The following is a 25,283-nucleotide window of genomic DNA, read 5'->3' on the forward strand; positions in this document are numbered from 1 at the left end:
TCTGCCCCTCACTGGGGGATTCTAGCCTGGTGCTCTACCACTGAGTCATGCCCAGAGCTCTTAAAAGAGAATCAGATTGGTTTCTAAACAGTGGCTTCCCTTGAGCTAATGGAGAGCAACCACTCATCCTGCCTCTGCCCCTTACTGTGGGTATGGGCAACAACTCAGCCTTCCTGTCCTCCTTCAGACCTACCTCCTAGACTGTGAGGAAACGGTTTTAGTTAGATATAATGCTTCTGGGACACAGAAACAAGTAACGTTTAGATGTTGGCTTTCTAGGTGAGGAGTGCAGCTCAGCAGAAGCATACCAGAGTCCATAGATTCCACCCCAGCACAAGTAAATAAATGAACGAATGCTTTTCTTTGGTCACCATTGCAGCCTCTTGAGCTTCAAAAGAATAGTCAGAGGTCAGCATTCAGTGTTGGGAAAGGAGTCTAGAAACAGTCTTTCCATCAAAGGGAAACAGTGACCCAGCCAGCCAGGCACTTTTGCTTCTCACGATTGGCACTACCTGGCCTCGCTTTTACAGATTCCCATTGGACCCAGGCACGGCCTCAGCCACCTCTCTCTCCTCCCTCTTTTGCACACCTACTTTGGAAAACAGAATTTCCAGTATACTGGGCCTTTGGTACAAGAGCGAGAAGTAGGTCATGAGAGCATGTGAGGACTTGGGTCTCTAATGTTCCAATCTAGGGATAAAATAAGAACCTGAATGCAGAAAACTCTCAGGTTGTTTAAGAAGGAAAGTGGGACTAAAACGAGGCTCACACATTGTGTCTTCGGGAGGTCACATACTATTCTGATGTCCTTAGTAAGCAGAACCTCCCCTTGTGGGATTTCTGCTTAAGAAGATTTCAGATTAGGAGAAAAGGAATTTACTCACCACCCTCCAAGTGGCAGAACTTTACAAGATCCTGATTCCAGTGGCCTTGCTGCTACTGAGGTAGGTGCCTATAGGAGCCAGCTCCATGGGCCAGAGGATCTAGTATCCTGGACAAAGGAAAGGTTGACCACTGTAACTGCATAGGGAATCAAGGGAAGCTTCAAAACATCCAGTCAGTAAAATGCTTATCTTATAAGCATGAAGACCTAATGGTCACCGGGCCAGTAAGCCTACTTGATAGACTCTAGATTAATGAGAGACTCTGTCTCAACAAACAAGATAGGTGGCTCCAAAGAAATAACATCAGAGGTTAATTTCTACCTTCCATATGTACCTATGTACGCACGCGCACACACATGCACACCAAAATTTGGATCAAATTACACAAAGTTAACATAAAAATGAGACCCATAGCAAAGGAAGCAACTGATAGAAAAACATAAATGACAGAGAAGGCCTCCTATGTGTGATTGTGCCCAAGACTAGAAAGGAGAGGGGACTATGGTGTCAATGACAGACAACATGGGGCTCAAGCTTAGAAAGTCTGCAGTGTTTAGATGTGCCGAGGCTAGGTGGTAAAGGGTTATACTTCTCTGAAACCCCATCCAGTCCAAATCCTCTTGCTGAGAACAGCCCTGTTCTTAGGCTCTGTGTCTTCATCCAAGTCAGACCCCAACCCCATGTGACGAGCCCACAGAGGATGCTCAGACTCCCTCATGCGTGAGGAGGGAAATGCCCACTGGCCCTCTCCAGAACAGGTCAGGTCAGGAGGCGACCCAGAGGTATCCATCACTGGCTTCATCTCTTGGATTGTTTGTTCGTCCCTGAGGAACGGGGATCCTAAATATAGCCCATGTCTGAACTGGCAGATGTGGGGTTCATCCTTTACATAAGGACCAAAATTAGCCTGTCACTCGGCACCTAAACAAAGCAGGCAGACCGCCTTCATTCCAGCTTCACCATTAGGAGAGACGGGAACGGTAGCACATTTTATTGAATAAGAAGCTCCTGTGGTGTTCAGGGTAACCGACTTGAAATCTAGAAGACTGGGCAGCAAAGACTCTGAGGTTCCCAGGGTGTCCCTTAGTCAGGCCATCTCACTGTGTTTGTTTGTTTGTTCATTTGTTTAGAGACAGAGTCTCACATGTCCCAAGCTGGCCTCCAACTCTGCTTAGCTGAGGATGGTCTTCACCTGCTGGCCCTCCTGCCTCTGTTTCCCATGCACTGCTCAGATTACTGATAGGATGTCCTGAGGATTTGCAGTCAGTCCAAATACTAAACTAGAGCCCTAGCTTAACTTGCTCATTCCTGAGGGAAGATCCGTGTGATCTCACATGAGCGACAACATTTCATAAACTCGGGGAAAAAAATAGTAAGCTGCCTCAGTGGGTAAAGGGGTTTGCCACCAAGCCTGGAGACCTGAGTTCGATCCCTGTGACCCACATACTGGAAGGAGAGAAGTGACTCCTGCAAGTGACCTCTGACCTCCACATGTGCACTTGGAAATGGGCACACACATACACACACAAAGTAAATAAAAGTAATAAATTTTAAAATAACAACCATCATCGATTATTCCCTAGAAATAACACTAGAGACGAACAGCAACAGCCATTCAGGGTTTTGCAAGAAAAGAAAAAGGTCCACCCAGCATGCCCGGAGCTGGGTTAGTAGAGGGACTCCCCAGGGGTTGCAGGAAGATGTTATAATCAATTACCACATCATAACACTGATGTATGATAATTCCTGAGTGTTTCTCCTGAGATAGTGCAGCATTTGGCAGGGATGCAGTTCCTTCATGGTCCACTGCCTGATTAATATGCAAATAATAGGCTGATTGCATGATGAATGCAGAAAATGAGCCCGCTGATAACAGGCGCACTGAAGCGGGGAAATGATAAATTACTTTTACTGACTGTCCTACATTAAGTACTCTTTCCCAACAATCTCATCACAAATTAAGGAAAGCAGTATGGCAAGATTAGGAGGATGTGTAAAATTATGTACCTTAATAGCTTTTCAAACAAAGATGTCTATAAGGGAAACGTCACCTGGTTCCTCATAGAGCCAAAGTAGTTCACCCACCTGAATGGTCATTAAAAGACAGGAAGTAGCAAGTCACACCCATGTGTGCCACTGGCTTCGCTTGACCATGGAACAGTCTCCTAGCTCAGCCCAGCCCCATCCTCTGCACACTGCCTGAGTGGCTTTCTTACTGAGTGGGGACAGGCTGCTTGGGCAGGTGCTTCTTCCTGCACAGGTGGACACACAGCTCATTGCCCACCGTGTGCCATGGGGAAGGAGTTTTAGTTGCAGTCCCAGAAGGCCTGGGAAGGGAGGAATATTTATGGCCACTTTTTTAAAGATGGGGAATAGTGATACATACCCATATCCTAGCTTTAGGAGGCTAAAGCCAGGCAGTCAAAAGTTCAAGGCCAGCCTGGACTATAACCCTTTTCCAAAAAGACCACCTTTGGCCTGGTCTTCCTGGAAAAGTTTGATTTACAGAACCCACAGTTTTGGCAAGGGAGGGGCAGGCAAGTGGTAGTTGTATCCCATCACTGGAGAGGCTGAGACAGGCAGACACCCCAGCCCAGCCCAGCCCAGCCCAGCCCAGCCTCCTTGCTGCTTCCATACCAGTGAGAGATCCTGTCTCGAAAATCAAGGTGGGACTGAGAATGTAGCTCAGAGGTAAAGCACTTGCCTAGTGCATAAAAGGTCCTAGGTGTAATTCCCAATACCACAAAAAGGTGAATGGTGCCTAAAGAATGACTCCAGAAATTATTCTCTGGCCCATGCGCACGCGCGCACTTGTGTAATTAATCTTTGATTACATCAAAACAATTTAACTAGAGAGTTTGTTTTTTCCCTGCAGTAATGTATATTTAGACTGTTTGTGTGGCATGCACTTTCTCTTAACACAGAGATTCACTGATAAGTGTTCATACACACAGCTGGCTCGGTAAAAGGGTTATCGGGTAATTTGTAAGCCTTATTTCTAGATGGATATGGTCTATAGCAAGGTGAAGCACAGCAAACGATGTCACCCGTGGCTTCCTTCTAGACTTGGTGATCAGCGGTGATTATGACATAATGCTCCCAAGCAATGCTGGCCATAGGCTTTTTTCTGACACACAGGGGCTGTGGGTGCAGCGCAATAGGCGAAGCACATTTGAGGCTCTGGGTTCCATCCCCAGGACCACAGAATACAGGCATGGCGGTGCACACCTATGATCCCAGCACTGGGAAGGTTAAATAAATAAATAAATAAGGAAATAAAAAGATGCTAGGTGTGGTACAGGTCGATAATCCCAGCACTCAGAACCAAGGCAAGAGATGTGAGTCTGAGGCCTGTTCCACACAGAACTCCTAAGACCCATTTCCTTTTAAGCAACTTGGTGTAAAAAAAGGTGGGTGAAAAGCATCTCGGGAGGAACAGAGTGCCACTTGTTCATGGCTATATCTCAAGTGCCCCATTTTTGTATGCTCTCCTTGACTGTCCCTGTCCTAATAGCCTCAGCTTTAAGGTGACAGGTGCTTTTCCAGATGCCCCATCTTCATCCCAGAGTCTTTGATAGTGGAACCTACTGAGTAATGTTTCTCTATGCACTTGGCCTCAAGGTCTGTGATTTACATGGTGCTTTCTTATGCACAGCCCAGCGTGCAACCCTTGCCCAGTAGCACTCGGAGGGTCATCTTACACAGTGAAAGTCAAATGGCTCAGGAGTGGACAAAGAGACATAAGCAACTCAAGTTACATAACTCGGTTTTATTCAACAACCTTGATTTGCTCATAGGAATATTAGTCTCCTTAAGAGTTCCTTATGCAAATTTAGGAACTCCTATTTTCTTAAGTCCTGTCATTCCACAGGGATAGACACAGCAGCATCTACTGTACAGCAGATCTTTGGTATGCTCTCCTTTATTTTATATCTAGTTTAATTATATATCTATGGGATCATTCACGTGCACCACCATGCCTGTTTTCTGTAGTCCCGGGGCTGGAACCCAGGGCCTCAAATGTGCTCTGCCATCTCTGTAACATACATGTTCAGCCTCTGTGTCCCTCACAGATAAGCATATCAGAAGCAGAGGTTGGCAGCCAGGCAGTGGTTGCACACGCCTTAATCCCAGCACTCAGGAGGCAGAGGCAGACAGATCTCTGAGTTCAAAGCCAGCCTGGTCTGTAAAGTGAGCCAGGACAGCCAGGGCTACAGTCTTGAAAAACCAAAAATGGGAGAGAAAAAAAAAGGCAGAGCTTGGGAAGCATTACGTCATAAGCACTGCTGAAGTCCAAGTCTACAGACTTGAAGGTCTAGCACAGCGTCTCATATATTCCAAACAATGTACTCCTGATCCTCCTGCCTCCACCTCCTGCCTCCACCTCCTGCCTGACCTGAGTGCTGGGATTACAGGTGTGCACTACCATACCTGTTTATTGCAGTGCTGGAACGAAACCCTGAGCTTGGCATATGCTAGGCAAACATTCTACCAGCTGAGTTACGCCCCATTCCTTTCTGCTACTTGAAAAGAATGGACTCCTGATAGATTTCCTGAGACTTAAGGTCAGTCGTTAACAAATGTGCAGGGAGACGGGGAAGGACCAGCTTGAGACCTACTGCCTCATCCCAGAGGAGAGGTTGACTACCTAGTGCTTGGCCAGCAATAGAAGTCAAAGCCTTTTTTATGAGTAGAAGTCTGTAGGTCACTTATGACACAACTGGTTATTTTCTTTCTTTCTTTCCTTTTGGTTTTTGTTGTTGTTTGTTTGTGTGTGTGTTTGTTTGTTTGTGAAGAACCATCCCAAAGCACACGGAGAAGGATAGGCATGGCAATCTGGGACGTGGATCAGAGTAGGCTGTGTCTTGGTCAAAACAACACTCGTGTTGAAAAGAAGACCCCTTGCATTTTTGGCTGGGCCTCCTGCCTCTGCTTCCAATCCTACCGATTAAAGAAGGTACCTTAGAGACAGACAGACACACGACTGTAGGAATTTTGGGAAAGTCCCGGAGATCTATGAGAATCTGCTGCTTTAGACAAAGCCTAGGCACAGAAGCAAGGCCACCAAGCAAAGATCTATCAGTGTCAGGACTCACACTGCCACATGGTCCATGCCTTGCCCTGTCAACATCAGGGGCTCAGGAGAATGCACTTCTCACATTCAGTATAAAGCCCTAGTCTGTTTAAGAAACTGGGTGCTCTCAGGATGCATGGAGCACCCACGTTTCCTTGGTTGTACATAGCACAGTTTGCTCATCTGAACCAGGTTGGGAAGCACTCCAGGCTGGTGATCACTCTCTTGTGAGCTCCAAAGCTGTTGATGGTGATGGGCTGGAAAGGTCCTCAGAGCTCTTCAGGGCTGCCTGGGTGCTTGCTACACTTAGGATGTCCACACTGAACTCCCTAGAACCTGCTGACTGCTGTCCACAGCTACTGAGATTCATGCCCCGCTCTGGTTTAGTCGCCCGTTCTCTGAGCACCCTATCTCTACCCAGACCATACCTCCCTCTTCTGCAACCTGCTCCCTGCATTCTCCACCTTATCTTCCTTAGCTGTCATGAGAGTCACTTGGAGTTGCCTAGCCTGGCACAGGCTCAAAGTCTAAACTCTGGACATAATGAAAAGCGGTGCATCAGACCAGCCGCCAGTTAAATAATGTTTGGGTTCTTGTCAGAATGTCACAGAGTACCCTGTCATTTTGTTTCAGCAACTTGTCCTTCTGAACGCACAGTTCGCCGTATGGCATGCCAGCAGTAAAAATGTCACTTGCAATAATTACTTTTTGGAGGAAATGCTTGCTGACTTCCTACCTTCAAGCTGTTTTTTACACAGTGGGGAGATAATCAAAAATGACTTCATCCTGACTGCTCAAATGAACACTAAATGGAATTTGGGTTATTACCGAGATAGAGAAGGGCTGGGCGTGGAAATTGCAGCAGCGGATCGGATAAACTGCAGAGCGATTTGTCTTGGAAAATTGGGGCGGATGTGTGTTTTCCATTGGCTTCTATTGAAAGCTTAAAGCAGCTGTTGTTTAGCCTGCTGTTTGGGGAATATAATATCTTTCATAATCCTTTTATGGCTCCCAAACACCTTGTGTATCTCTGCTTGCATGGAGCCACTGTCCCTGCCCTTTGTTCTTTACAGCCAGACTCCTCTTGCAAGATTCAGGGTCCAAATACAGAAAAAGTAAATCTTCACAGATCACTTCTGAGTGTCACACCCTGCCTCCCATTGCTGTCAGATCCCAAAGCCCAAGGCCTCTGTGCAGACCTAGGCCTGCAGCATGCTAGGCCAGTGTTTACCACTGAGCTATGCCCCCAACACCCACTGGGGTTTTAAAATATGCAAATTATCCTTATTAATTATCATAGGCCTAGGGCTGCTTAGACTATTGAAAGCAGGGATGTTTGGGGAGGTCTGTCTAATTTCTCTCCAATGCCTAGCAGAATGCATGACACAAAGTAGTTGCTTTAAAATGTGGGTGAAGGAGCCATCAAGATGGCTCAGCAGATAATAACACCTGCTACCAAGTCTGAAAAGCTGAGTTTGATCTGTAGGGCCCATATGGTAGGAGAAATCCAACTCTAAAGTTGTCCCCAGACCTTCACACATGTACCATAGTATGTTCACCCAAACAAATCTGGGGGGGGAGGGAAACAGGTATGTTCACCCAAACAGATACAGAGAAAGGGGACATTTTAAAAGAAACTAAAAACCCAAATTGTTTAATACGGATGGATAGAATCAGGCAAGGTGGTGCACAGCTTTAATGTCAGTACTCTGGAAGCAGAAATGAAAGGGTCATCTTAGGAATTTGAGGTCAAACTGCTCTACTTCATGAGTTCTAGGCCAGCCAGGGCTACGTAGCAAGACTTTGTCTTTAAAAAAGCAAAAGATATGGCTAGATGGGTGCATGGATGATGGATGGCTATTTGGGGAGTTGGACGGGTAATGGACAGATAGGGCAAAGAGGTTGTCAGGTCAGTGGTAGACAACATTATAGATAGATAGAAGCACAGTCTTCCTCCTTCTCTGGCTCCCATCCTTGCTCCATCCAAGGATATCTGACCAGATGGAGCCAGCTGGTTTCCCAGCCTGGGGTGTGGGCATGTGTCCAAGCAGGGTTACTAGGAGATTGGAGCAAGACACTGGCCAAGGTCCCCAGCACATAGCTTCATGCATATATGGTTTTTAAAAAAGTAATCAATATGTGTGTGTGTGTGTGTGTGTGTGTGTGTGTGTGTGTGTGTGTGTGTGCGCGCGCGCATGCTTTGAGCCCTTTTCTCCATCCTTGCCATGGATTGACTTCTAGTGACTCAACATTATGTTTGAGATCCCTGCTGCTGACACACGTGTACTGTAGAATCACTGCCCAGAAAGGCCTCTAGCAGACACTCAAGTGTCACTTCCAGGGTGGCTACTGTGACAAGTGGTGGCAAAGTAGGGTTTCCTTTTGGCTTGGTTTTTGTTGGTTTTGTTGTTGGTTTGTTTTGGAGGGGGGAAGTGTTTGCTTCTTGTTTTTTATGGTACATCTTCATATGGGGTTCACAAGCACATAATATGTGTGGAGTCCAGAGGTTGATGGCGTGTCTTTCTCTGTCACTCTCCACCCTATTTTTTTAAAACAAGGTCTCTCACTGAACCTGGAGCTTGCCAATTCCAGGCTGGCTTAGGAGCCCTAGGGATCTGCTGTCCCCCACACTCACCCACCCTCCAGAACTAGTCTTACAAGTACCTCCCACTATACTTAGCCTTTAGGTTTGTTTGTTTATGTGAGGTTGCTTTCCTAATTTATTTTACTATATTTCTTTTCTTGCATCTGGTGTGTGTTGGTGCATGTATGTCATATTGTACATGTGGAAATCAGAATACTCCTTAGGTATCAGCTCTCTCCTTCCACCATGTGGGTCCCAGGACCAGACACAGGCCACCAGGCTTGATGGCAAGTGTCTTCACCTGCTGTGCCGTCTCCTGGGTTCGCAGAGAGCTCTTCATACGTTCATGGCAGACACTATTCCACCTGAACTGTCTCCCACACTATATAACCACTGAAGGCCTAAAATTCAAAAGCTTCCTGTGTCAGCCTTCCAAGTGCTGGACTGTAGGTTGTCACTACTACACTTGACCTCAGGGAGGCACACCCTATAACCACAGCACCCCTATAACAGCATGCCCCCTCTGAATAGTTCCCCATACATCCTGCCATGCAAGGGACCAGCTGTCATCCAGATCCTCCTACCACACCTCTTTGAACCCTCTGTGTTCTCTCCTAAGTTGCTTTTGAACCTGCATCTCCATCCCACCTTCCAGCCCCCTTGCCCCAGCCTCACAAGGACACAACACCACCATGTAGCCAAAGCAGCCCTCAGTGCGGTCCCCAGTACTACATACAGCTGGTGCTCGGGCAAACCTATAATCCCACTAGGTAGTGAGTTCAAGACCAGTCTGAACTACATAAGATTCTTTTTTAACAACAGCAACAAATAAAAATGGGGCCTGCTCAGCATTCTGTGACCTGAACTGCAGCACGGTGGTGCGTGCTTGTGTCTGTGAAGAGCTCCTCCCAATACACTCAGACACGAGCCAGCGTCAGCAACTTAGAACAGTGTGTCACTTCTGCAGGAGTCTGTAGTAGGGAAGGCAAAGGGACAGTACTTAATGCATGATGGGTGTATATACATTAGGTTTGCTTGCCTTGCCTGGCCAGCATGCATGCAGGAGGCTGTTGAGTGCACAACTGGGAGAAGGACTTGGTAAGATCTTATTCCCAGATAGGCAGCCCTGTGCTGTCTGTTTGGAGGGCAGCCATGATTTTGACCTTGTTGTGGGTTAAAGGACACAAACCTAGGAGAAATCTGTTTAACATGCTTGGGAAGCATGCTATTCTTGACAGCAGTCAGTGAACAAGATGGATGATCTGCCAAATGGGCCCCTCGCATGGGTGAGTCAGGGTGAATTTACAGTACAATCCTTTTGCTGCTTCCGACACACAAACAACATTTGCTCGCTTTTGGCCCTGTTGTCTGGTGACCCAGGGGTGAGTGGAGAGAAGAAATCTGATTTACAGGATTCATACTGCCTTAAAGATGGATACAGGCCATTTCTGCCCCTATACCCATCTCTTTTACATGTCTCACAAAGCAGTTCAGTTGTTTTCTTAACCTGATTTTTCCAGGCCGAGCTTTATGAGATAGTGGGACTTTTTACCAATTTGAGAACATTACACAGGCTTAATGGATTCAATTGTGGTTCCGTTTCAGGTTTTATTCTTTTCTAGACGCTCATAAAAAATACTTGTATTTTTAATATATGTCCCACTCCCTGGATACAGGAGAGGTTATTAGCCTAACTATCTAGAAAATATTGGGGAGGTAGCTGAGTGGTAAAAGCATTGGCTGCCTAAGTGTGAGGACCTGAGTTTAAACCCCCAGCACCCACATAAAAAGCCAGATGTTACGACATGCCTACTGTGAGCCCCATCCTCAGGGAGGCAAATACAGAAGGATCACTGGGACCTCCAGGCCTGCAGTGCAGCTCCAGGCACAGCGAGGGACCCTGTCTCAAAAGAGTAAGATGAAGGATGACCCCTGGCATCCTCCTCCGGCCTCTGTACGGTTGTGTACACCTGCACATACACAACATACACACGCCCACATGTGTCATACACACTAAATATTCATATGTGTATGCCATAAACTGGAAGTAAAGTCTTCCTTGTTGCTATGTTTTATTCAAATAATAGTGTTTTCTTTTTCATTGTCTGGTTATTTATTGGTTTGGTTTTTCATAGCAATAAATATAATCCGAGGCCCTAAACATGCTCAGCAGGCGCTCTGCCATTACACCACACCCACAGCCAAGACAATGGGCTACCTGCAACTGTCCTGACAGTGTTCCCGAGGGACTTGTTACTGCTTGAGGGAGCAGCAAACACAGAAGAGACACAGAAGGTCCTGCCTTTGGACTCTAGCCAACATCACCCGTCGGTCATCCATTAACCACTAGAGCTATAAAATAGCTATAAATAAGAGCATTTCAATGCAATTACCATCACTCAGGCACGCTGTAACCACACCTTGCCTGGCCCTCACAAGTGCCCCTCTGGTGTATCAGCCTCAGTGGAAGAGAGGGAAGAGGGTGTGCCAAACACGGAATTAAACCAAAGACAGACTGGGTCTGTGGAGAGGAGTCCTTCACACTTCCTTCTCGGTGCTCTCTCGCTGTGTCTTTGGAAATTAGAGCGTGACCAGTCTTTATTCTAGTACCCGCATACCAGGCTCAAGGCTGTGTGCCAAGCTTTCCGGGTGATACTAAAGTGAGTGGGGGGATTGTCACTGTACTAGTTTTGTTGTTACTGTGACAAGCTGTATGACAGAAGCAGCTTAAGGAAGGAAAGTTTATTCTGGTGCATGGATCTAGAGGACACTGCCCATCATGGCAGGGAGGCTATGGCCAAAGGAGCGTGAGGCAGCTGCTCACACGGCATCCAGAGTCAGGAAGCAGAGACAGATGCTGGTGCTCAGCTCACTTGTCTCCTTGTTTTGCAGTGCAGGACCCCAGCTGTGGGGTCGAATTGTCCATATGCAGAGTGGGAACACAAGAGTCACTCAGCCTAGAAACCTCCTCACTGGCCTGCCTGAGGCTGGTCCCTTCAGTGATTCTTCCTCCTCTCACACTGGCCATTTTAACACTCACACTCAGGGAACAGATGCAGCCTTCCCACTGGGCACCTTCAGTGACCCCCGACAAGGCACAGGCTGTCCTAAAGGAACATGTGATGCCTGATGGTCTCCACAACAGTGTGGTCTAGATTAGCAAGGAGCTTGAGTCTCTAAAGCGAACAGGAGCAACTGTGGGTTGGTGCTGAGCAGCCAGCCACCTTCCCTTGGTTGCCTTCGTCCACTCGTCTCAGCACCTGGTAGTCTCACAAAACAGCAATCCGATCCTAAGACTTGAGTCTTCCTAGAGAGACCAACAGCTGAGGCATTGGGTTCAAGAGTCTTTGTGACCATATGGTCATCATGGCTTACAGGCAACCCTCAGCTAAAATGACCTGTCCCTTCTTGTGTATGCATGTAAAAGCCAAAGGACACCTTTGCCTCTCATTCCTCAAGCACCATCCACCTTGTTTTTTGAGACAGAGTCTCTCACTAGCCTGGTGCTCACCAAGGATGCCAAGCTGACTGGCCAGTGAGCCCCAGGGGTCAGCCTGTCTCTTCCTCCCCAGTGCTGGGATTATAAGTGTGCCCTACAATGCCTGGCTTTTTCACATGGGTTCTAAGGATAGCACTCAGATCCCCATGCTAGCGAGGCAAACATTTCACCTACTGAGCTATCTCTCCACCTCCTGTCCATATTTTTTTTGTTCTGGAAAATATAGAGGAAATAATCACATATATTAGACTCAACCTCCAGTCCCTCTGAATTACCAGAATCATGGGGTTTGATTAGAACAAATCATAACAGTCATAATGACATATTTTTTTTTAGCAAAATGCCTTGATATTAAGCCTTCAGAAACCTTTTATTTGAAACTTTAGGGTTTTTGGGTTTTTTTTTTGGGGGGGGGGTTTTGTTTTTTGTTTTTTTTTGTCTTTGTTGGTGTTATTTTTGTTCCTTTAATGCAGAAAAATTAGAGGTTACACTTAATGAAAAAATGACGAAATAACACAGAGTCCCAAGGACTACCACATAGTCCCCTTCTGGAGTGGGATTTAATTACCATTTCCTGAGGAAGCAAAGTTGATGGACATGGTGAACGATGACTGTTTCAGCAGCCATTCTTTCTGTGTTTAATTCTAGAAAGCACTCCAAAGACCTCTGCCAGCTGCAGCCCTGCCCCTGAGTCCCCAATGAGTTCCAGCGAATCTGTGAAGAGTCTCACTGAGCTGGTCCAACAGCCCTGTCCCACCATTGAGACCAGTAAAGAAGGCAAACCACCAGAACCCAGTGACCCACCCACCTCAGACTCCCAACCCACAACACCGCTGCCTCTCTCTGGACACTCAGCCCTCAGCATCCAAGAATTAGTAGCCATGTCTCCTGAGCTGGACACCTATGGCATAACCAAGAGGGTCAAAGAGGTGCTGACGGACAACAACCTCGGTAAGTCCCCATGGCCAGTTTCCTGCTATTTCCTGAAAGGGTAAGGGAGGGGCTATAGGCCGAGCTAGCCAAAGGCTCTAAAATGTCCATGCATCCAACTTTTTTTACATTGCCTACACAAAGTTCACAAAAGAAATTAAAAACAGGAAGCTCATGTTTTACGTTTGATTCACAAACATCATGGTGGGTACCAGAGCACAGCAGCTCAATCTTGCAGGACTGAGTGACTTTATGGATGTCAAACAAGGTCTGCTCCCACTGTCCCTCACTGTACATGCTGTGGGGCAAGCCATACGTGCCCTGTGAGCCAACCCTTCAGTGATGCTGGCTTGATCCTGCCTCTCACAGGCTGATGACTCAATAGCTCCAAGGCTCCTGCCTGGCACCTTGAAGCCATCTAATATTGCTGTTGTGACTTCTGCTCTGCAGTATTGAGGTGGTCATCCTCTCAGGGTGTCAACCCCAGGCCATACACCTTATACATGCTGCAGCTAACCTGGGCTCTGCCTGAAATGGCTTTATGAGGCTCTGTCACTGCTGGATAGGAGCTGCTGTGACCCTAAGAATATTAGTATCTTGCCACTTTTATGCCATCATGCTTCCTCGGGGCCGTATGGATCACTAATGCCCCCCTGGCAAGCATGGCAAGAAAAACTGTGGCTTCTCTGCACATCATTTGTCCCCACAAGTCCCAGTTACAATGTCCATGAGAAGAGCACACTGAGACGACCCCACAGAACAGGCCAACTGAGCAGCACCTCCAGTGGGAGCTCTGTGTCTCCTTCCCTGGAGAGAACAGGACAAGAGGAACATTGCTGTTCAGTCAGCTCATGTAGCCTTGAGTTTGATCCCTAAAACCCATATAAAAACTGCCAAGGTTGATGACATATTTATAATCCTGTGAGGGAAGCAGGGACCATAGGATTCTTGGGGTTCACTAACACGCCAGCCAACCTAGCTGAAGTACAGGCTAGTAAAAGAACTTAAAGAAAAACAGAGTGAGAGCACGCGCGCGCACACACACACACACACACACACACACACACACACACACACACACACAAAGTTGCCACTGAGTTTCTGTGAAATCTGCCAGTGATTTCTAGTCTGGAATCAGGCCCAAATGTCGTCTTGAGTCCCTCACATCCCCTTTGTGCAATGGATTGTCCAAAGTAGAACACAGGAAAAAGGACCATCCACTGAGAACAATTGTAATCGTTCATTCATAAAAAGATGAAAATGTAACTGCTGATTTGAGAACAGCCCAAAGCCCATATGTTCATCGGCTATTGAAATATGGAAGGATTCCTACACTTGAGTCATCCCCTTCTTCACAGACTTGTCACGAGTCCAAGGAAGCAGGCCGATCACTCCTGCTACGCACTCCCAGATAGAAAGCATCCTCCGTGTAAATGCTGAGAGTAATAGCAGAAAACCTCCTTTCGCACCGCCAAGTTGTAGGATGGTAGTTTGGAAACGACAGCACTGGAGCCTCCTCCTTGGCATCACTAGCCAGTTTCCATCCTCACTGGGGAGTTCGTTGGCCTGGGTTACATCCAGCAAGAGCAGCACCCTGCTGGCCTGCAGAACTTTCCAGCTCTTCAAAGGACCAATCTGAAAAACTTCCAGGAAAGCCTGTAGCCCGTCTCCTACCTGGGTTTAGCAATCAGAAGCAATCCCCTTGATAGCTCTAACTGGTCCTAAAGTTTGTAGGGAAAGTAATCTGCCTTCCCACAGGATTCTCGATGTAGTTGTGGGCACAGATTGACCAGCTTCAATCTGCACCAAGCAGCAGAGATGACCCCCAGGCAAGATTCAAATCCCAGCATAAGTTTGGATCCTGGCATCAAACACTACCACTGAGTCACATTTCCAGCCCCTCACTGGGAGATTCCAGGCAGGTGCTCTACCACTGTCAATCTTGTAAATTTAAGCTGGGTTTTTGTTGGGTTTTTTGTTTTTGTTTTTTGGGGTTTTTTTTGTTTGGTTGGTTGATTGGTTTTTGTTAAAGAAAAAATCTTAACTAAGTTTGGCTTCACAGTCAACCATGCTTATAGTACATAGTGCCACATCACTTTCTCTAGGTGTTCCGTAGTGTTCTCGGTTCATAGCTGAGGACATTACCACAGGTAGCAGAGGCCAGCCTCCATGGTCTCTAGCTCCTCCCCACATCCCATGTTCCAGATGCTGTTAGACCAAACAGTGGCCTTTCTGGTCCCAGTCTCCACTTCCACCCAATAGCTTCCGCTTACTCAAGTTTCCCCCTCAGTTCGTATGGGTCTTAATAGATTCTGACGTGTAACTTTAAGAACTGCAGCCCTCTCCCCTCACAGAGGAATGGCTTTCACAAGGAAGCAAATCCTTTTGTAGCATGTGTGTATGTATGTGTGTATGTGTGTGTGTATACACATGGAAATCAGAAGTCATGGAAATCAGTTTGTCTTCTACCAAACTCTTTTTACCTTAGTCTTTGTTTGGTACAGGGCCCTTCAGTGAGCCTGGAACACACTGTGAGGGCTGGACTGACTGGCCATCAAGTTGCAGGGATTGTCCTGCCTGCTGCTCCCCAGTCCAGGAATTGCAGGCACACACTGCTGTGTCCAGCTCTTTATAAGTATGCTAGGGTTCTAACTCAGGTCTTCATGCTTGCACGGTAAGGGCTCTAATGAAGGCCATCTCTCCCAGCCTTCAAGCCCTTCTTTTAGGCCAGTAACACAGTGCAGACTTGGATGCTCTTGCACCCTCCACAGCCACCTGCCTTGTGATCAGCCCAAGGCAAGTTGCTCACCCTACATGGAGAAGAATCCAGGGAAGTTTTTTCTTCTCTGATGTACATTCAGCAAAGGCAGCTCAGACTGCAGAAACCAGTACTACCAGTGCGCCTTTCAAATCGGAGCTTCCGACTCCTCCTCCGTCTTGCTGTGACCCAGGAGTCAAGTACCTATCCTCTCAGAAGACCTTTGACCTTGCTAATCATGTGCCTACTTGGCCTCTCCTTAGAAGTTGCAGGGGTTTAGCAGCTGCCACTCCACCCCTCTGGGCCTGTGTGCCTAACAGTGGGATTTCACTGTGCCTAACAGATACTGCAAGTGTCCATCCTCAGCTCACCTGGCTCCTGGAAACTTTTAATTTTCTTTTTCCTGTGGCTATTGATAAGTAGTTTAGGCTAACCTGGAAGTCCCTATGTAGCCCAGGTTAACCTAAAACTGATGATGTTCCTGCCTCAACCTCCCAAGTACTAGAATTACAAGTATGTATCGCCATACCTGCTACATGGAGGTTTTTCTGAAAACATAGTCATTTGTCATATACATATAGAATGCAAGCGTGTTCTAATTCCCTTGCTAATGAAGTTGTTAGAAGACAAGTATAAGAAATGTTTCAGTATTGAAGCTGCAGCTCCAGGGTGGAGCACCTGCCTAGAATCCACCGGCAAAAGGCAGGGGCATAGCTCAGTAATAGACTTCTCACCTCACATGCACAAAGCTCTAAGGTCTATCTCAAGCCCTGTAAAAACTAAATAAAATACTTATACACAATGTCGCTGTAGATCAGTCCTCCACACTCTATTGGCCATTGAACCATGTGTCTAAGTTCAGGTTCTTGTTGTCTGCCTGCTCTCTCTCTCTCTGTCAGTGACCATCTCTCACATCTGCTTTCCAGGTCAGCGCTTATTTGGAGAGACCATTCTGGGGCTCACCCAGGGTTCTGTCTCCGACCTCCTTGCCCGCCCAAAGCCCTGGCATAAGCTTAGTCTGAAAGGACGGGAGCCCTTTGTCCGCATGCAGCTATGGCTCAACGACCCCAACAATGTGGAGAAGCTGATGGATATGAAGCGGATGGAGAAGAAAGGTACTGCCCACCTTCTGCCACCCAGGCACCACCTCATTCACACATATGCCTTTCTGCAAACCTTCCCACTGAGATGGGGTGTGGTCACTGATCCCTCATCCAGACTCTGTAAGGCAGGGCACTGAAGTTTAGACCAGTTTCAGCCAGTAAGTAGCTAAGAGGACAAGGAAGACTTACGGCTCTTTGGGGCCAAAAGTCTATAAATAAAGATCTCTGAACCTTGGGTGTAGCAGTCTGTGATAATGGCTTATCTTCTGGCTGCCTTTTAGCTCGTTTATCATGTCACCTACTATGTGTGTACCTCATGCTAAAGGCCAGTGAAGATGGGGAAGAGCTCATTAAGATATGTATACTGGGGGCTGGGGATTTAGCTCAGTGGTAGAGCGCTTACCTAGGAAGCGCAAGGCCCTGGGTTCAGTCCCCAGCTCCGAAAAAAAAAAAAGAACCAAAAAAAAAAAAAAAAAAAAGATATGTATACTGATAGGCTAGTTTGAAAAGTGCTTGCTTGACATGTATAAGACCTGGGTTAAACCCTCAGTATTACGGGAATAAAAGAAAGAAATGCATTTTGATCCAGGCATGATGATGCCTAGCTGTGAGGAAGAGGGTGGGCTAGAGCCTGGGGGTGGAGTACTCTTCTGGCGTATGTAAAGCCCTAGGTTCCATCCTAGATCTTGGGGAGCAGGGAGGAAAGCTGTGAATGTTGGTCCATTATACCAAAGGTCTGCCACACTGGGACTTCAGGGTGCCCCTGCCCATGAGCTGCGTGCCTAAACAGTAGCTCTCCACCCATCGAGGGCCACCTCAATTGGCTATGGCCCATCCCCATAGCTTCCAGAGCAGCCCCAGGCAGCACCACATACTTGAAAAGCCTAGTGACTTCCCAGTTTTTTTTTTTATTTTAAATTATGTTAAACTTCAAGCAAAAATGTAAAGAATGGTATGGAGAACCTACTAGACAAGTCAGATGTAGGGCATGGGCCTTTAAAACGCCATCACTAGGGAGGCTAAGGCATAAGGAAAGGATATATATAACTCAGTGTTCTTAGCATGCACACAGCCCTGGGTTCCATCCTCAGCAGCACTGGAACCAAGGAGGTAGTTTTAATGTCCTTAACGACAGCATTGGGAGTGGAGGCAGGAGGACCAGGATTTCAAGGTCATCTTTGGCTACCAAGTAATTCTGAGGAACTCTTAGAGAGAATGAAAAGCAGATACCGGGCCTGCCTGGACTACAAAGTGAATAGACCAGACCAAGCAATGATAGTGAAACCCTAGCTCAAAGGTAAGAAGACAAGTAAAAGAAGCTAGTAACCATTGCTGCTGAGTCCACCAGTTTCCAGTACTTACCAAGACAGTATTAAAGTGCCCCGCTCCCTGTCAAGGCCAAGACCAGACCCCTAAGGTGTGACTACAGGCCACCTCCAAAGCACTTCCCTGTCCCTTCAGATGTCCCTCTTTCCCTTCCCCACCCCAAATTAGATGGTCCAGCCTCCAGCTTCTTTCCACACGGGCTCTGGTGCCATCTTGTGTCACAAAAGTGTTACTGTCTCAGTGGGCCCACACCTTGGGGCATCCCAGGTCCCCAGAATGGTTGTTCAGGATTCACTAGGGTTACTAGGTGAGGAAGCATTTGCTAGCTTTTCGGACAACCTGACCTGTCAATAACAGCCAGTGACACTGCTGGTCCTGTGATAACTGTCACTTCCTGAGCATCTAAAGCAATAGTTCTCAACCTTCTAATGCTGGGACCCTTCAATACAGTATACAGTTCCTCTTGTTGTGGTGATCCACGACCATACAATCATTTTTGTTGCTCTTCACAACTGTAATTTTGTTATATAATATATATATATATATATATGTGTGTGTGTGTGTGTGTGTGTGTGTGTGTGTGTGTGTGTGTGTGTGTGTGTATATATGAATGACAGTCTCTGGAGGCCAAATGACCTTGAACTTCTGATCATCCTCTTTCCATCTCCAAGTTAATTTGTAGCCCAGGCTGGGCTGGAATGTATGGTGGCCCTGCCTCAGCTTTGGAATGCTAGAATTACAGACATCCACTAGCACATCTGGTTTATCAGTGCTGGGCATGGGATCCTCCACTGAGCCACATCTCCACCCCCTTCTGTATGTCTGTCCCTTCTCAATAGTTTTCTTGGTTTAAAAAAAAAAAAATAGCCGAGCTCAGTAGCTGCCAACATAAAGCTCTCTCCTTGTAACCGAGGACGATGAAAGCACCACGCTCTCCAGAGGGCAAGGGTCAGAAACAGGGGATGTAGTGAGGCAGCTATGCAGTCAGCCAGAGTTAACGTTTACGCCTCTAAAACCATGCCAGGTGTAGAGCATATGCTAATCCAGGAGTTTCTGCCACCCTAGGCCAAGTAGTTAGTCCCATGCAAACCAGGGTTAGTCCACAGTGAGAAAAGGGAAGATAGCTCAGTCAGTAAAATGCTTACCTTGTAAGCAAGAGGACCTGAGTTTCAGCCCAGAACACACTTAAAACAAACTAAAAAAGTAGGATATGTTGGCACCCTACTTTTAATCCCAACAGGGAAACAGAGGCAGGTAGATCTCTCTACAGTTCAAGGACAGCCTGGTCTACACAGCAACAAGGTAAATTCCAGGACAACCAGGGCTACACAGAGAGACCTCGTATATAAACAATTTTAAAATATTTAAATAAAAAGTGACAGCCATGTACCTGTAATTCCAGGACAGGGGAGGCAGAAAGCCAGGTGGTTTGCAGGGGCTCCCTAGCAAACCATCCTAACCTATTGTTGAGTGCCAACCAGTGAGAGGCCCTGCCTCAAAAACAAAAGGTAGGAAGGCTTGGAGATGCACTCAGTGCTTGAGAGCCTTCACTGCTCTTGAGAAGGACCTCAATCAGTTCCCAGTGCCCTCATGACTTAGGCCTGCAACTCAAGACCCACAGAATCTGACATCTCTGGTACTGTACTCTCTGCACGTGCTGCCCTACCCTGCCTCACACACATACAATAATTAAAAGGAATAAAAAAGGGTGGATGGCACCTGAGGAACACCACTGGAGGCTGGCCTCTGGCCTCCACATGGCATTTATAACATGTACACATAAACACCTGCATTATTTACACATACATACACACACACACACACACACACACACACACACACACACACACACACACACACAGGTGGGAGGATGATTCTGTGGCCAGTTCCTTGCTAAACCAATTTCAGTGGTTTGTAGCTCTAGGCATTGTTGATCACAACAGAGAGGCCACACAGTATCCCAGAGCCTCAATTCCACCATAGCCCCTCACCCATACACCCACTTGTTCACTCAGGGTGTGCCCTAAGCAAGTCTCATCCTCACGCTCCCTCCCTACCCTACCGTGAAAAGCTCCTGTCTCCATCATCTGTCAGTCACTCTACATTTTCTCAGCCAGAGGCCTTCTTTCACACCTTATCCTGCCTCAGCAAGAAGTGGCCCATATCAAAGATGATCCTGGTCAGTCCAGCACCCAGGTATCAAGTTTTTTTACCTCCTCCTCAACTTTGGCTGTTTCCTGACCCTGTGGTTAACCCAAATTCTTCTACCTTCCAGATCCTAAACTGAGACTGTGGATCCCCAGCCATCCTATACTCTTGTACCTTTCTTTGTCCCACTTACCTAGAACAGCCCTCATCCCTTCTTCCTCTCTGTCCCACTCCTCTAACCCTGAACCCCCATTAGTGCCGTGCCCCATCCACACTCCTTTCTCTGTTCCCCCTGGGCTATTGGGTCCCTCTGGAGAATCTCCGCCATCAATAACAGATGGTGCCTTTAGCTTCTGTGGAGTTCCCAGAGTCACTCTCCAGTCCTGCCGGCCCACTCCATCTCCTTTTTTTTTTTTTTTTTTTTTTTTTCAATTTATTATTTTTAAAAGATTTATTTAGCCATCTTCAGACACACCAGAAGAGGGCACCAGATCTCATTACAGATGGTTGTGAGCCACCATGTGGTTGCTGGGAATTGAACTCAGGTCCGCTGAACAGCAGTCAGTGCTCTAACCACCGAGCCACCTCTCCAGCCCACTCCATCTCCTTCTTAATGCTTCTTTCCCATCACCTGCCTTCCCCTCATCTGCCTCCTACAGACGCCCATCAGTAGTGCTGCCTTTATCTCACAACCACATGTTTCCATCTGCCCCTTCCTCCTGCAGGCTCAGGAGCCTGCCTGTTAGTCTAGCCACCTAGGCTCCTCCCCAGTGCTTTCTCCATCGTCTCTCCTCAGCTTGGAATTTGTTCTTTATCTTCATGGAGAATTGTTGGGATCGAAACAAGGGCCAGCGTGCAGTGACCGCATTCTCTACCTTGGAGTCACACTCATGTCACTCACTCCTAGGTCTGGACTTCCCCTCCAAACGTCTCTTGTCTTCCTGCTCTTTCCATTTCTTCCCTCCTTCCCGCCCTTGCTTCCTTGTTTTTAAGACTGTAGCCCAGCAAGATCCTGACCTGACAACCTCCTGCCACAATCTCCAGAGATTACCTTTTCCAGTTCAACATCCCTACACTCATCTCTGGCCGCCCTTGCTTCCTCTCTTCCAGTCAGCCACTCAGCCTTTGCTACCCAGCACCATAGATCCACTCCCATTCTCCAGGACTCCAATTTTCCCACGTTACCAAGTCCAAAGTCCATCCTGCCTGCCCTTCCAAACATTCCTCCCTATGGTGCTAGATGCCTGTATCTGGCCATCCCCTTGAGATTCTCCAACCTCTTCTGTAACACCATTGACCCCTGGCAGTCCTTACGTTCCTAGGCCCTTCTTAGCTTCTCACTGGGAATGTTCTGTGATGTTGACTTCATTACCATAGCCTTCTTTCCTTTCTGCTCTATTCTACCTGCTCTTCTCTTGCCAGGGTCTCACACAGTCCAATGATGACCTTCATCACCTAATCCTCCTGTCTCCACCTCTCAAATGCTAGGGTTACAAGCACCCACCACCTTGGTTTGGGTTTCCATTTTCTAAACAGCCTCCTGCTGTCTTCTATGCCATAGCCCTTTTTTTTCTAGTTAATTGAATATCACCGTTTGAGATGATCATGAAATATCCTCTCTGGAAAGTCTCTCGGCCCTTTCCAAGCTCTGTCTAGTAATCTCTATTAGAGCCCCCCAGGTGTCCCAGTGTCTCTGCCAACAGGGTATTCATCCACCCAGGCCTTTCTGCAGCCTTCAGTCAACTATAGGGTTGGACAGGGGCAGCTGGGAGCCCACATGACATCAGAGTTGGCCTCAGTAGATGCTGAGGACACTATGGTTTTGCAGCAGGGTTTTATTTGGGGGCTATTTTGTTAAGGTTGTCTTGGTTCAGTTTGGTTTGATCCGGTTTGGTTTGGTTCAGTTTGGTTTGGTTCATTTTGGTTTGGTTTTTAAGAGCTAGGGCTCAAGTTCAGGCTACTACATACTAAACAACGGCAGAGCTACTGTTCAGCTACACCCCAGCTATTTGGTTTTCGAGGGGTTTTTTTCCCCACACTAGGTGTCCATATGTAGCCCAGACTGGCCTCAAACTCATGATCCCCTTGTCTCAGTTTCCTCAGTGTGGGGACTCCGTCTGTCCTAACACACCCAGGCTTTACGTTTTCAGCATCCTGCTCTGTTCCCGGGGCTGAGGCTTTGAGCTGGTTTGCCAACCATCCCTGAGTTCTCCTATTTTTTTTTTCTCTCTCTCCCTGCAGCCTACATGAAGAGGCGACACAGCTCTGTCAGTGACAGTCAGCCTTGTGAACCCCCCTCTGTTGGTATCGACTATAGCCAGGGTGCCAGCCCCCAGCCACAACACCAGCTGAAGAAACCTCGAGTGGTCCTGGCTCCAGAGGAGAAGGAAGCACTGAAGCGAGCATATCAGCAGAAGCCATACCCATCACCAAAAACCATCGAGGAGCTTGCCACACAACTCAACCTGAAGACTAGCACCGTCATCAACTGGTTCCATAATTACAGGTATAGACTACGCTATCAAGACTCCCCAGGGGGTTGGGGATTTAGCTCAGTGGTAGAGCGCTTGCCTAGCAAGCACAAGGCCCTGGGTTCAGTCTCCAGCTCCGAAAAAAAAGAAAAAAGAAAAAAAAAAAAAAAGACTCCCCAGGTCCAGACCCATGAGGACCCACCTCACAAAACACAGTATAGCCTTGGCCCCTGAAGGGAGACCCAAGGCCAAAATATATGCAATGTAAACAGCTGGGGAAATAAAGGGCTGGTGTCCAGTGTGCATGTGGGCATGCTCCATTCTGTGAAGGTCAGAGGACAACTCTCAGGATTCAGTTCTCTACAGCCACCTTACAGGACTCTGGGGTGGTCTTAGTTTGTCAGGTCTGTGTGCACAGTGCCTCTGCCTGCTGGTTCACCTTACTGGTGGTGTCGTCTTCGTTTTAGAGAGAGTCTCACTCACTATGTAGCTTTGTCTGGCCTAGAATTTGCTATGCAGACCAGGATGGCCTTGAACCCAGAGATCTCCCTACCTTTACCTCCCAAGTACTGGGGTTAAAAGCCTCAGTCACCACATCCAGCCCTAGGGTCTTTTTTGAAAAAGGAAAGCTAAGGACTAGTGGGAGGATGTCTTAGCAGGTAAGGTACCTGCCACAAAGCCTGTCTACCTAAGCTTGATTCCCAGCCCCACACAGAGGAAGGAGAGACATACCTCAAACATACATGCAAGAAGAGAATGAAAACAAAACCAAGAACAGGATTTCAGAATCAACCTAGGTCTGGGGTGTGGCTTGGCAGTAGAGCTCTTGTATTCAACCTACCAGTGAGGAGCGCGGGGTGTGGCACAGCGGTACAGCCCTGTATGGACAAGGCCCTGCTAAAGTCCCCTATACCCTCCAAAGCTTACTTTCTTTCCTTCCTATATAGCTTTTCTAGCTATCAAATCCAGGGCTGCAGCAGTGTGGTTCAATGGGAGAGCTAAGTGTAAGTGTCTATCACTAGCTGTCAAGTACATTAATTGGTTAAAATTTAGAAGATAATGCCAAGCCTGGTGCTACACACCTATAAGCCCAGTACCTAGATGACAGCAGGAGGATGGGAAGTTCCAGTCTAGCTGGGCTACAGAGTAAGATCCTATCTCTGAAAGTAAATAAATAAATGTATGTCCTTCAACCAGTGTTCAAGTCCAGGATCACTAGTTCTATTTTACCAAGAAAAGTCTCACATGCCCACCAAGGTGACTGGTGTATTAGGCCAGATTCTGTACAACCCTTTTGCCACTTCCAGCCATTTACTGACTAGAGCAGGCTCCCCTCACTGCAAAGGCCTGGTAAGAACTGGCATGGCAGTACACACAAACCCAGCACTTGGGAGGCTGAGGTAGATACTTCCAGGCCAACCTGGGCTACATAGTAAGGCCCTGTCAGAGAGAGAGAGAGAGAGAGAGAGAGAGAGCTTGAAAGCAATCGACCTCCAAAGCCCACACCTGTTTATCTAAGCTGTAGCTAACAAATGGCACCTCCAAATCTCAAACCCGTCATACGTGCATCCTATTTGTAAGCCTTAGCTTAGCTACCCACCTGACCTGCCATCTCCCACCTGGGCAGAGCAGAGCTGGGTGCCTACCTTGCTGCTGTGAGGCTTGAAAACAGCGTTTTCACACAGAGCCAGCACCAGGGACTAGTCCTCCAGTTCTCACGTGACTGAAGCCACCCAAGGGAAGCTGATGTGCTGGGGTATTTCTGGGACCTATCAGAACCTCACTTCTCTGAATCACAGCTTCAAAATCTTCAGGACAGGGGCTGGAGAGATGGCTCATGTAGTGAAGAGTACTGACTGTTCTTCCTAAGGACTCAGGTTTGGTTTCCAGCACCTATATGGTGGTTCTCAGCCATCTGTAACCCCAGTTCCAGGAGGTCTAACATAACACTCTCTACTGGCCTCCCTGGTCACCAGGCATATAGTGGGTACACATACATACATGCAGGCAAAACACTCATACAAAAATAAGGAAATGTTTAAAGGGGGGGGTGGCTGGAGAGATGGCTCAGTGGTTAAGAGCACTGGCTACTCTTCCAGAGGTCCTGAGTTCATTTCCCAGCAACCACATGGTGGCTCACAACCATCTGTAATGAGATCTGATGCCCTCTTCTGGTGTGTCTGAAGACAGCTGCAGTGTACTTATATAAATAAAATAAATCTTAAAAAAAAAAAGTTGGACACAGTGGCTCATAGCTTTAATCCCAGCACTGGGGAGGCTGGGATCAAAGAAACCCAGCTTTCTCCCCCCGCCCCCAAATAAGCAATCTTCAGGACAAGGTTCAGATTTCACTCTAGCACAAACAAGTTAACTATGGACCAGGTAGACTGCTATCCTAAAATTCTCATATCTTGAGGCAAATCCACACTCCCTAAATCAAACCCAGGACCTACCTGTGCATTCCTTAGCCGTACCCTGTAGCAGAGGCCTATAACCCTAGCTCTTT

General features: G+C 47.4%; 1 protein-coding gene across 28 annotated transcripts in view; it reads left to right on the plus strand.

Annotated features, from left to right (window-relative positions):
- Cux1 (cut-like homeobox 1) overlaps positions 1-25,283 on the plus strand; it is a 334,105-nt gene that overhangs the window by 281,180 nt on the left and 27,642 nt on the right. For 20 of the 28 annotated variants that reach the window (XM_063270998.1, XM_063270996.1, XM_063271001.1 and 17 more), the window contains 3 exons: positions 12,690-12,992; positions 16,656-16,844; positions 22,548-22,812. The exons of the other annotated variants lie outside the window; for them this stretch is intronic. In XM_063270998.1, the coding sequence (XP_063127068.1) occupies positions 12,690-12,992; positions 16,656-16,844; positions 22,548-22,812 (757 nt within the window). The remainder of the gene's footprint in view (positions 1-12,689; positions 12,993-16,655; positions 16,845-22,547; positions 22,813-25,283) is intronic. 28 annotated transcript variants of the gene reach the window in all.

Source organism: Rattus norvegicus, chromosome 12, assembly GCF_036323735.1.
Source record: "Rattus norvegicus strain BN/NHsdMcwi chromosome 12, GRCr8, whole genome shotgun sequence".
In the NCBI taxonomy this organism is placed as follows: domain Eukaryota; kingdom Metazoa; phylum Chordata; class Mammalia; order Rodentia; family Muridae; genus Rattus; species Rattus norvegicus.